We start from the raw sequence: 14,032 nt of genomic DNA on the forward strand, positions 1-14,032 counted from the left end.
GAGGTCAGGAGTTCAAGACCAGCCTGGCCAACATGGTGAAACGCATCTCTACAATAAATATAAAAATTAGCCAGGCGTGGTGGCCCATGCCTGTAGTCCCAGCTACTGGGGAGGCTGAGGCAGAAGAATCACTTGAACCCAGGAGGCAGAGGTTGTAGTGAGCTGAGATTACACCACGGTATTCTAGCCTAGGTGACAAGAGCGAGACTCACCTCAAAAAAAAAAAAAAAAAGACTCCAAATCAGGTAATAGATGAATTATATAGAACTCATGTTAAGTTTCTTATATGTAATCAAAGTATTATAAAAGTGATTGTCCTTATTCTCAGGAGAAATATCATATCCACAACTTACTTACAAATGGTATAGGAAAAAAACTACTGAACCTATGTGAAACACTTAGGAATATGGATATCTTACAATATACTTTCAACGTTTCTATTATGTCTGAAAATTTTTATAACAGGAAGTTGGAGAGGACACTGCCCTGAAAACAAAGCGGTCCCCCAGGGTAGGTGATGATGGCAATGAATACAAAGTGAAGAGATCTAAAAAAAGTAATGGTATTTCTAAAACTAGGAATTCATAAAGATCTTGCAGTGTCTACTTGGCATAGTTCAGGCTGAGGTATCTGGCATTATCATGGTTTTGTAGAAGGGTGGAACATTTCTGGTTTTGATATTTTTTTGATGGTGTTTCCTATGGTTTATCTTTTTGGCCATGGTACAACATGTGGCTGCTTCTCTCAGGATACAATTTGTAAAGATTTTCCTAAGCCATTTGTAAATGGTAGCTGAAGACTCTCTATCCTGTAATACAGTTAATTTTCTTAAATGTACTTGTATTTGGCTAAAATTAATTTTCTCGAAACTCTATTAAGGATATAGAATCATGAAACTTTTGTGTTAAACAGTCCTAACATTTGTAAAGCAAAACTCATAAAAAATGCAGCAAGGAACTGTGATGAAGAATTTCTCACATCATTTTTGTGAGAGATTAACACATTGCTTATCTTCAACTGAGTAAACAGACAAAAAGAATTTTTTGCAGAATTTGAAAAATATTAAAAAGTTGATTTAGTGGAATCAATGGAATATAAAGAGCTATAGAAAGAGAATTCAAAGTATTTTAAAAATGGATAATTTGTTAGATTGAAAGTAAATCTCAATAAAAATATCAGAAACTAAGCCCCATTCTCTGACCACAATTTAATAAAACTAAAAATAAGAAAGTGTAAAACAAAACAAAATGAAATAAACCCTCAAACACATGAAAAATTTAAAAAGAAAACAAACTTCTAATTTAGGTCAAAGAAAAAAGCAAACCAATAATTCCACACTGTTGGAAAATAATGGCAATTGTAACAACTCATATGCATATCAAATGGAATATAGCCAAAACTATAATGAGAGGCAAATTCATAGATATAAATGTTCCTATCTTAAATGTGAAAGAATGAAAACAAAGTTAAGCATTCCATTTAAAGAGTAAGAAAAAAACCCAAGAAAACTAGAAGGAACAAAAATAAAAGCACCTAATAAAAAAAAAAAAGACAAGAAAATAAAACATATCAGATTTTACTTGTCTAAAAAAGAAAAATCAAAAAAATAAATTAGGCTAAGTGAAATTTGAAAAAAGAGGAAAATTCAATGTACAAAACTAGAAATATCAAAAAGCATATAAAATACAAAATATATTAAATTTATGAGAGAAACAAATGACCAAAATCAATGAATAAAGTAAAAACCTAACCAGTGTAAAACACAAAAAATTGTCAAAGAATTACCTCCAACAAAGGCTCCAGGCCTAGATGGTTTTGTAGTTGAGTTCTTTAAAACTTTCAAGAACAAATAAGTCCCATGCTATATAAACTGTTCCAGAGCACAGAAAATTAGGGAAAGAGTTCCAATTCATTTTGCAAAGCTGGCCTAACCCTGATATCAAAACCTGACAAAGATAGCATAAAAAGAAAGAAAATTACAGACCAAATTCATTTATGAATATAGATGCAAAGTTCCTAAATAATATACTTGAAAACAGAGCTCAATGGTACACTACAAGATAACACATCTTGACATGAGGAGGACATTCATTCTAGAAATAAAAGTTTGCATTAGGTATCTTTTTTTTTTTTTGAGACAGGATCTCACTCTGTCACCCAGGCTGGAGTGCATTGGTGCGATCATGGCTTACTGCCGCCTCCACCTCCTGAGCTCAAGCAATCCTCCAACTCAGACTCTCATATAGCTAGGAATACCGGGGCAACGCCACCATGCCCAGCTAATTTTTTGTAGAGACAGGGTCTTGCTTTGTTGCCCAGTCTGGTCTTAAACTTCTGGCCTCAAGTGATCCTCTTGGCTTGGCCTCCTAAAGTGTTGGGATTACAGGCATGAGACACTGTGCTCGGCCTATATTAAGTAATATCTTTATAAAATATATCACATCAACAGGTCAAATAAGACACACTGCAAAATAATCTCACTTGGATGCCAAAATATTTAATGAATATTCAATTTAATCAAAAAAAGAAAAGTCTTGGTCAACTGTAAGTGACACATACTTAACATCGGTGAACTTACTGTAAGAGGAAATGATGCCTATCACTGCTATATGCAAAAGTGGAAGGAAAGTCTATTAAATGTAATAACAAAGTAAAGACAATGAAGAAGATACACAGGATAAACTACCTAGAAAAGTCAAAAGTAACAACTGAAAAATAAGGACTAAACAAAATTCAGTAAATATAAGATGTACAACGTAAAAATAACAGAAATCTAGGAAGTTCCTATAAACCAAAACAAATAGTAAAACATTTTCCACAATATGAATAATAGAAATTACCAAGGAATATGTTAAATGAGAAAGTAAACTTAATTGAGGGAAAAAAGGCAAAACATTACTGAAGGGCATGAAAGAAACATGTAAATTAAGAAACATATTTCTAGTCTGTAATTTTTCTAAAATTTTCAGTTAATTTGTTTGAATCAAAATCCCCTTAGAGTTTCCTTTTAAAATCAGAAAAGTGATTTGCAACTTCCTATAAAAAAAAAAAATTAACTGGTCAGAAAATAAAACCAAGAAAACTTGTGAAAAAGACGTATAAGGAGGAAATATTGGTCCTGTCAGCTATTTAAACATGTAATAGCTAAAATATCTAAGTAGTAGAGTATTACCATAAGAACAGAGAACATAAAGGAAGAAAACTGAATCCAGAAGACTTTAGTAAGGTACATTATAGATTAGTGTTAAGACAGAAAAATTATTCAATAAAAAAGCTGGGATAATTAGTTAACCATTTAGAAAAAATAATTTTTGTGATTTATTTTAGTAAATGCTATTAGATAGCAGATAGACTCAAGGCTTATATATAAAGAATAAAATAAAAAATTACCTAGGAAAAATATACGTGAGTATTCAGCAGCTGGTGGCATGGAGAAGTTTTTTCTAAGCATAATAGTAATGTTACAAGCTGTGACAAAAGTGTACCAATCAGACTACTTATTTAAAAATTAACTAAAATTAACAAACAGCAATCTTGAAAAAACATTTATGTTTTAATATTTATGTCTTTAATATATAAAGATTTATAATCATTAAGAAATGGACATGTAAAAGGCTAGAACAAACATATCAGAAGGAAATGCATTTAGTGAATAATAAATAACAATATTTAGCCAGCAATCCCAATTTTGATAATTTACATTATACAGCCAAGGATGTTCACTGCATTACTATTTGCAACTACCCTCTCACCCAAGAACTGCATAAACAGTGGGGCCAAATTTGGTTAAATAACAAAATGTATACATTGAAGAAGGCATTAGGAAAACTATTAAGGAAATAAAACCAGATGGTTATTTTCAGATAGTGAGATTACAGGTGCTATATTTCTTCTTTATACATTTATAACTATTTGCCCAAACTTTCATGATAAATATACATTTTACAATTAGAAAAACAGTGTAAAAATCAATGCACTAATAATTTTCCTGAAGACATAAATATTAGAATTCAAAAGCTTCAACAAATAAAAAAGCCCAAAATCATTTGTAAATTAAACTGTCTTTCCATACTGAAAGCTCCTTAAAGCTTTTTATTTGTATTATCTTAATTTAGCGTGAAAACACAGTTAAAAGAAGCCAGTCTTTACTGTCTGAGATTACATCTTCATTTTTTTCCTCAAAGGGATTTTACTTTTAATGACTATTAAAGGATTTTCACACAAATACATCTAAATACACTGAAATGAATTATAAAAGGGTCCATACACAACAGGAATAACTTAAAAGGATACTTCATATTCATAACATCATTTCTTTCATTGAATATTGAGAACAGAATCAGTTTAAGACTGATCATTCTATGTTAGGTTTTTATTCGGGAAATTTCATTTAAGCACTCTAAACAGGATAATGAGTGCCTAATGATTGTCTAACTGAAATCTCTCCTGTGATTTAAAACTCTTGTTCTTAAAATATATAGTTATATTCTATTTAGTTTTCTTTAGACAACAAAATTGTAAAACTTTTAACTATTTTCTAATACTTTGATCTACATTTTGCCTTTCTGTAGTGTTTCTACATTTTTTAATCTCTTTCAAATTATTTAAATCTAAATGGCAAATTATGGTTTTAGGCAATGTACAATCAAATAACAGAACAACTTGAAGCTTCTACATGCTATAATTCTATGTAAACACCAACATTCTTTCTTCCTAGCACATGTCATGTTATTATGCTATGTCTCTTACAATAACCATATTATTTGTACCCATGTATACTAACCATATGTAAACCAATTCATACTCTGAGCAGCTTATTTATTATCCACACTAAGTGGAAGTCCTGGCCAAATAATATAAGCAGTATTTCTAACTACTTGTCCAATGTTTTCTACCCACTCAATTTGATATTACTCAACTTTAACAATTCTTAACCTATTATGAACTCACACATGAAATCTGAGTTCTAGTCTTAGATCTGCCCCTCACTAGTTTTGTTACACTGGTAGAGTCACTTAACTTCTCTAGGTTTCAAGGTTTTCATCTATAAAAAGAGGATAGGAACACAGTGGAAGACCTACAAGGTCTGTTACAAAACAAATTTTATTATCACTGTCAGGGATCAGGTTCCACTCTAATCACTCTTATTATGAAATTAGTGCCTACTATGTGGAAATACTATGGGGAATACTACAGTAAATAAGTGAAATAGTGAAATTTTTTGAACTAAAATGCCCAGACTCAGATATTTTGTGTATAGTACTCTATTAATTATTATTAGCATAATTATCTCCAATTCCATGAACACACTGGCATTTCTTTCCTAATCATGCTATTATAAAAACTCTCCCTTACCTACTAATGCCTTTTTAAACTGTAGCCTATCTAAATGACTTTCTTTTATCTCTGTTGCTCTCTACTGAACTGTAAATTAATTGCTCAAAATTGGAGTTCTCACTACTCCCAAACAATGCGATGTTTTGGGTCTCTTTTGTTTAAAAAATCCTTTAACTTTTTTTAGAAAAAAAAATCATAAGAATTGATGGGAATCTATGAAAAAGATTTCAAGGAAAAATTCAAATATTATAGGAAAACATAACCATGTCTTGCCAGAGGCAGAAAACTTTCAGGAATATAAGGACTGCTTTCATGGGCCAGGATCACCCTTCCGCAAATGCAGCGTGCTGTCTCTAAGGTAATATGAAGGGTGGTGCAGAGGAAAGTCATCACTTCAAAAACTACATGAATACCCTGTATTCCCTCATTAGTCTGTTATGGAAACGTCACACATTTATTTGCCCAATGTGCCCTTTGGAAAACCAGCAAGACATCTTTGGATAATTAGTCCTTTAATATTCCCTACTTCAGAAAACTTTTAGAATTTTAGAGCTAAAAGAAACCTCAGCCTGGGCAATGGTAAAACTCCGTCTCTACAAAAAACAAAACCAAAAATTAGCCGGGAATGGTGATGCGTGCCTATAGTAGTAGCTACTCAGAGGGCTGAGGCAGGAGGATTGCTTGAGCCTGGGGGGGTAGGGGTGGGAGTTCAACCTGCAGTGAGCTGTGATCGTTCCATTGCACTCCAGCCTGGGTGATAAGAGTTAAACCCTGTCTCAAAAAACAAACAAACAAACAAACAAAAAAGAAACCTCATACATCTTCAAGTGCCTCATTTTATAGATGAACCAACTGACAAAGACTGGTTAAAATACTTGCCTACATCACACAAGTTTAATGACAGAATCTATTCTCTTGATCTTCAATCCAGAGTTTCAACATATCATACAAGTTTACCTGATTTCTATAACCTTTTACTGAATTCAAATTTGCTTCTTTGAAGTTTCAGAGGGTTCTATTTTAACTAACTTGAATTTAATGAAGAATCCATGATTACTCTAAGAGTGTGTGTGTGTGTGTGTGTGTGTGTGTGTGTGTGTGTGTGTATGCTTAATAAGGGCAAGGGCTGTGTCTGTTTACAATTGTATCCTGAGAACTTATCACAGGGTCTGGCATATAGGTATTCAATGGATTGCTGTAGACTGAATGAATCAACAAGTTGGATCACATGCACTCTCAGTTTTAACCTTTATAAAGAGAAAATAAATCTAGAGTTCTTCAGTTTAACTTTGTTCTCTTGATCATTTCAGATATTTTTATATAGACTTTCTTCTAGCTCCATTATGTTTCTTTTGGTGAGGTAGTAAGAATTGTGAATAGATACCAATAATCTCAGTAAGTACAATTTCCTTTGCATTACCTTATACTGGTTAGCAATAGCACTTATTTGACACTTTTCCCCCCAAATTTGTAAGTACAACACATTAATGCTTGTTGGTTTGACATTTCAATATGCCCCCAAATTTGGTTTTATTTACTCTGCTGGAATAAATTCCTCCTTCCAAATCAATTATAAAAATGCTAAATGAGACTATATTTAGCACCTATTAACCTTTTTCTAACCGGAAGGGCTCATCAGCCTCTATATTTTTGTATCCTGGATTTAAATAAATTGTAAATGCAACCTAATTTGAGTGTCTAATATGTGCAAGTCACTGAACTCTCTTGTCCTTGATAAATAATATACAATATTCTTTGGTATGGAGAAGAATTAGAAGACTTTTAGATTCATGAAAAGGGCCTTTAAAAAGTCCAAGTGAAAAATCATGTTTTAGTTTTTCCTTATGTATTGATTTATTTATTGCTTTCCACTCTCTAACCCCAGATATACACTTCCTATCATACTTAAAAATTCTATAGGAATCTTTTTATTCACCAATCCTATACCACTGTCCTTGTACTCTCTGACCTCCCTCCTGTTATCCTGAAGAATTCTACAGAAATCCTTTTGTTCATTAATCCTGTCTTTTATTACACATGCTACTACAGAAGCTTAGAGCTGAAATGAATCTTAAGAGATTTCTAAGTGTAATTCCCATATACCAGCTTGATAGTCACCAATAATAAAACAAGTCACTATGGCCAAGTATAGTATTTTACCTCTTTAATATATCAGCATGCCATATTACATATAGTACTTACTTGTACTCATCATAGACTTCCTGTTTGGGCAGTGAAGTCTCCGGATGTTCCTCTAGGGTATTCCGAATCCAGGAAAAGGCATGCATTTGTTGTGCCCGACTAGATGACATGGCATTCTGATCACTAATAGAATAAAAACATGTTTTAGGTGACCAGACAGCAATTCGTTAATAATTTTTGAGCAAGGCCTAAATTTTCCACTAAAGAACTGTTTGCAAATACACTATAAACGACCAAACCAAACTTAGGAACTCTAGTAGATAATTGTCCAGCTATGGTTGTGAGCTGTTTTCTTTTTCTTTTTTTTTTTTTTTCTGAGAGGGAGTCTCGCTCTGTAGCCCAGGCTGGAGTGCAGTGGCGCGATCTCCACTGACTGCAAGCTCCGCCTCCCGGGTTTACGCCATTCTCCTGTCTCAGCCTCCGCCATTCTCCTGTCTCAGCCTCCGGAGTAGCTGGGACTACAGGCGCCCGCCACCTCGCCCCGCTAGTTTTTTGTATTTTTTAGTAGAGACAGGGTTTCACCATGTTAGCCAGGATGGTCTCGATCTCCTGACATCGTGATCTGCCGGCCTAGGCCCCCCAAAGTGCTGGGATTACAGGCTTGAGCTGTTTTCTATAGCTGGTATAAGACTGAAGTTACTGCCCTGCTCCATCCCTCCCTCTGCAGGTGATGGAGCACTGACAAAGTATTTGTTTTGGTCAAATATCACATTTAAGTGGATATCTGCTCATGTACTTGCCTGTTCATTTGCCTACACTTACCAAATCATCAAATTTTAAAACAAAATTATACAAAAATTGCTTATTTCTATTTGCTCAGCATTCTCAAATAATATATATATACATATATACACACATACATATATCCACATATATATAAATATACATAAACACACATATATATATAAATATATAACTACTTGGAAATCTTACTAAAGCATTCTATGCTCCAGAATGGAATTCACACCAGAGAGATCCTGAACAGATAAATCTCCCCCTACAATCCTTCCTAAAGCCAGGCCCGCTGTCATAGGCTGACACATCCATTAAACATTGTAAGATTTACTATATGGAAGTATTACTTATAAATAAATACCGAAATGGACACCAAAGATAGGACAAGGGAAGCTACTCTGCTGATTCTGACATCCATCTCAGCTATCTGTAAGAATAATTTATTTCAAAAACACTGAGCAAGTATCTAGGACATAACATGATTAAAACAGTTATAAATTTGGTCTGAGGAAAAAAAAGACAAAACTCAAATAATTTTCATTTCATTTATTTCTATATATAGTTTTAAAAAAATAGAATAAGCATAATTTATATGAATGAAATGAATTCTGAGAAATACTTAAAAGGTTAAGGAAACTTTTAAAAATTACAATGACTGAATGAACAACTTCTCTCCACATTTTCTATAATTTTTAATGATGAAACTATAGTAATACCCCAAGCACTTAACACACCTTACATTTATGAATTCATGCTTCATACAGGCAATTTCACTTTAATTTCTGTTTTAGATTCTATGATGTTTTTACCTGATAGTACCTAAAAAAACTCTTGTACATTATTCCTTATGATACTGATCTGTTTATTCTTTGGTTTTCTGTTCAATTTTCACAATCCCTCACACTGCATAAACATATATTCATCTGTCTATGAAACAAACCCAAATTGCATGTCATAGCATTTACCCAGTTGCACAAATAAATTAGCAAAAACTGCAAGTAAATACTTAACCAAATATCATCAAAGACTAAAATGATGTATTGTTTTGCCAGTATGTTTTCTAATAATTTCAGGAATATTGCAAAAACCATAACAACCAAAACATACACACCTCACATATATCCTAGGGACTTCCTATAAACAGCATAATAATAGCAAAGACAAGAATAGATATACCTTTTCTCTCCATTGCTGAGACCAGAAGGCAGCTGAAGGTAGAGGTAGAGTTTCTCTAAGTCTGTAAACTTCTCAACTTCTTGCTGTTTACAAAGGATTAAAAAGAAAGATCATTTTTAAAAAACACTCATTTTTCCCCAAACAAAATTTACTAACATCTCCCTAAAAATAATGACTGTTTAAATTTAAGACAGATGAATCATTTGTCTTTTCTCATCACTAAAATAATACAATTAGGTTATTTGATAAATGTACTACATATACAAATTTAATAAAAGAAAATGGTACTTACCTATTAGTTCTTATATCATGGGCATAAATAAAATTATTGACCAAGGCTCAGAAAAAAAATCACATTTAAAGAACGAGGGTTTTATTTGTCCTAATTGTAGGACAAGTACTGGACCAGGAATCAAGAGAAACATTTATTAGTCTTTGTCTAACCATTAACTGGCTATGAGGTTTTCAGTGCTACAGCAAATTTTCCATACAACTATAAAATGAATGACATAATTTCTAGAATCCTTTTCCAATTTTCAAATATTTAGAACATGTGACTGATGGTGCTACTGTTACCTGTGGATGGAACTGAGGTTAAAAACACTGAAATAGGCCGGGCGCGGTGGCTCAAGCCTGTAATCCCAGCACTTTGGGAGGCCGAGACAGGCGGATCACGAGGTCGGGAGATCGAGACCATCCTGGCTAACATGGTGAAACCCCGTCTCTACTAAAAAATACAAAAAACTAGCGGGGCGAGGTGGCGGGCGCCTGTAGTCCCAGCTACTGGGGAGGCTGAGGCAGGAGAATGGCGGGAACCCGGGGGGCGGAGCTTGCAGTGAGCTGAGATCCGGCCACTGCACTCCAGCCTGGGCGGCAGAGCGAGACTCCGTCTCAAAAAAAAAAACAAAAAAAACAAAAAACAAAACACAAAACAAAAAAAAACACTGAAATAAAACCAGTAACTCTTTCCAGACCTTACAGATGTGATTATTTGTTGGCTTGCCAACAGTAGCTGCTATTTAGAGAATCTACTTGTAAGATTTTCTATTGCTATTGTCCTGCAACTATGTCATTTTGTCTCTAAATGTAACCTTTAAAATAATTTTTGCCTTCCTCTTTATAACTTTCTTCTAAATTGAGTTTGCCATAATGGCTTCAAATGTGCCACAAATCCTATCATAATAAAAATATTCATAGTAAAATTCTGGTAGCCTAATTCAAGCAAAACTCCATTGCAATGAAAAATGTGGACAGATTACTGGCATTCCTGATAGAATTTATTCTTAATAAAGCACAGTTTAAACAGAGATTCAATTTTTGAAAAAACCTAAAATGATATAACCGGGCCTATTCTTAGTCTCATCAGAAGACATCCACAAAAATTTAATCTTAGAATCCATCTACGTAATGATTTAATCAATCACATGCAAACAGCTCCCATTTACATTTTTAAAATCCCATAGCCTATAGGTATTTTCCAATGAGCTCTTGCTCCAATACCTAATAATATCAGCTATACCCTTGTGTAGCTCTCCCCTCAAAGAAAACAAACACACATTCCCTTCTTAAATGCTACCTATCATCACCTTCTTTTCTCTAGTTTCCACAGTGTTCAGTTTTGGAGTCTGTTTAACTCTCTTTTTCTTGGTGCATTCCACATTAATCCTTTATGTAGCCCTCTAACACTATGCCCCATCTTCTTCCAGTCTTTTGATTTTTCACTGCCACCACAGTAGTCTAGGTCTTCAGCTGTCTTTCTTTCAACAATAAGGATAATTCATTTGTTTATCCATTACTTTTGTTTTCTGCTATGTTCCACAAGTGGCATAAAATAACTATGAACCTATACTGTATATCACAAATTATACAAAGAGTGAACAATACAACACAGATGAACAACACACCACCACCACAGTTCTTGCCCTTAATGAACTTTTAATGACACTTAAATTTCTAAAGTGTCTAACCAGCTGGTTTTCCTACCTCTGATGTCACCCCACTTTAATGTGTCTTAAATACGGTTCCTGAAACCTGAAATTTTTTTCTGTTCTGAACAGAGGGACTGGCTGAAGCCATGGCAGAAGAACATAAATTGTGAAGATTTCACGGACATTTATTAGTTCTCCAAATTAATACTTTTATAATTTTTTACGCATGTCTTCACTGCAATCTCTGAACATAAACTGTGAAGATTTCATGGACACTTATCACTTTCCCAATCAATACTCTTCTGATTTCCTATGCCTGTCTTTAATCTCTTAATCCCGTCATCTTCGTAAGATGAGGATGTATGTCTCCCCAGGACCCTGTGATGATTGCGTTAACTGCACAAATTGTTTAAACAATATGAAATCTAGGCACCTTGAAAAAAGAACAGGATAACAGTGACGTTCAGGGAATGAGAGAGATAACCATTAGGTCTGGTTGCCTGAGAGCCGGTGGAACACAGCCATATTTCTCTTCTTTCAAAAGCAAATAGGAGAAATATCACTGAATTCTTTTTCTCAGCAAAGAACATCCCTGAGAAAGAGAATGTGTTCCTAGGGTGAGGGCTCTAAAATGGCCACTCTGGGGATGTATGTCTTTTACGGTTGTAGATAAGGGATGAAATAAGCCCCAGTCTCCTGTAGCACTCCCAGGCCTATTAGGACGAGGAAATTCCCGCCTAATAAATTTTGGTCAGACCGGTTGTCTGCTCTCAAACCCTGTCTCCTGATGTTATCAATGACAATGCGTGCCTGAAACTTCGTTAGCAATTTAAATTTTCCCCAGTCCTGTGATCTCACCCTGCCTCCATTTGCCTTGTAATATTTTATTACCTTGTGAAGCATGTGATCTCTATGACCCACACCCTATTCATACACTCCCTCCCCTTTTGAAAATCACTAATAAAAACTTGCTGGTTTTGTGGCTTGGGGGCCATCATGGAAACTGCCGACATGTGATGTCTCCCCTGGACACCCAGCTTTAAAATTTCTCTCTTTTGTACTCTTTCCCTTTATTTCTCAGACCGGCTGACACTTAGGGAAAACAGAAAAGGACTCATGTTGAATTATCGAGGGCAGGTTCCCCCGATATTTTTTTGTCAAATTGTTTTTTTAAGAGAGTCTCACTATGTTGCCCAGACTGAAGTGCAGTGGCTTAATCATAGCTCACTGCAGCCTCAAACTCCTGGGCTCAACAGATCATCCTACCTCAGCCTCCTAAGTAGTTGGGGCCACAGGTGCGTGCCACCACAGCCACCTAATTTTTTAATTTACTTTTTGTAGCTTGTTGCTACAAAATTGTTGCCTAGGCTGGTCTGGAATGCCTGCCTGGACTAAGTGATCCTCCTGCCTTCCAAAGTGCTGGGGTGCTAGGCATGAACCACTGTCAAATATTATTAACATCACCCACTTAATTGCAACAATGCCAATCATATTAAATTCAGAGAAGATTTTAATAATGAAATACCTAATATTATGAGCCATGTCTGAGAAAATGCAATAAAAATATTATTTTTGATCACTAAGAAAAAAATCTATTGTTGGAGAAACCTTGGATTCTATATAGCTTTTAAATTTTAAATATACTGGAAAAAAGAATAGAGAAGAGATTCCAGAACACAGAAGAAATTTCAGAAGATGTTCTAAACTAGTATTAAGCACCAAAGAAATGATTTAGAAGACGGCAAAAAAGGTTTTGAAAAAGATTAAAGTCAGTGTCCTAATTTTTTTCAAACAATGAAAACTTGTAACTGTTCAATTACTGTTTTGATTACCACATGAGGTACAACACATAGAAGAAAAAATTTGGAGAGTAGCATGAAAACTGATAATAACAAAATTCTATAAAGCAAACCCCCCAAAAAATGACCCAAGTGTATAGTGATGGCATTTCAGTCCAGCAAGGCTGGGGTCACCATCAAGATTTCTGGTTTTGGATATATTGTGTCATCTACTGCTAACTAGTGGCTTCTAAAACAATGCTCACTGGTTTGGGAGAAGACCCTAACCTTGCTTGATTATCAAGGCAAGAGTATCATGTGGCAAGTATGTTAAACATCAGATTATTTGATATGCTTTGTGAAGATTTAAATGATAAGAATTAAAAGTTTTCTGTTCTATGTCGAAATTCATTGGTGGTCAAAAAGAAATTCCTTTGGCTGGATTTACAAAATAAATCATAATGGTATTCTATTTGTGGAGCACCAGAGAAAAGACCAACTTCATAAACTTTAAAAATTATAATTTTTTATTCAGCCATAAAAGGAATGGAGTACTGATACGTGCTACAACATGGATGAACCTTTAAAACACTGTGCTAAGTGACAGAAGCCACACACATATCATGTGATTCTATTTATATTAAATATCCAAAATAGGCAAATCCCTAGGGACAGAAGGCAGCTTAGTGTTTCCCAGAGGCAGATGAGTGCTTAAAGGGTACTGAGTTTCCTTTTGGGGTGAGGAAAAGGTTTTGAAACTAGATTGATGTGGTAGTTGTACAACACAGTTAATGTAATAAATATCACTAATGGTAAATTTTGTTGTGTATATTTTACTACAATAAAAACTCTAATTTTTAACAGAGCTTCGCACAT

At 34.3% G+C, this 14,032-nt stretch overlaps 1 protein-coding gene across 2 annotated transcripts in view; it reads right to left on the minus strand.

Annotated features, from left to right (window-relative positions):
- The window catches only part of RFX7 (regulatory factor X7), a 159,366-nt gene that overhangs the window by 43,364 nt on the left and 101,970 nt on the right, over positions 1 to 14,032 (minus strand). For both annotated transcript variants that reach the window (XM_077939449.1, XM_077939450.1), the window contains exons 4-5: positions 9,451 to 9,533; positions 7,540 to 7,662 (exon numbers count right to left, since the gene is read on the minus strand). In XM_077939449.1, the coding sequence (XP_077795575.1) occupies positions 7,540 to 7,662; positions 9,451 to 9,533 (206 nt within the window). The remainder of the gene's footprint in view (positions 1 to 7,539; positions 7,663 to 9,450; positions 9,534 to 14,032) is intronic.

This window comes from Macaca mulatta, chromosome 7 (assembly GCF_049350105.2).
Source record: "Macaca mulatta isolate MMU2019108-1 chromosome 7, T2T-MMU8v2.0, whole genome shotgun sequence".
Lineage (NCBI taxonomy): Eukaryota > Metazoa > Chordata > Mammalia > Primates > Cercopithecidae > Macaca > Macaca mulatta.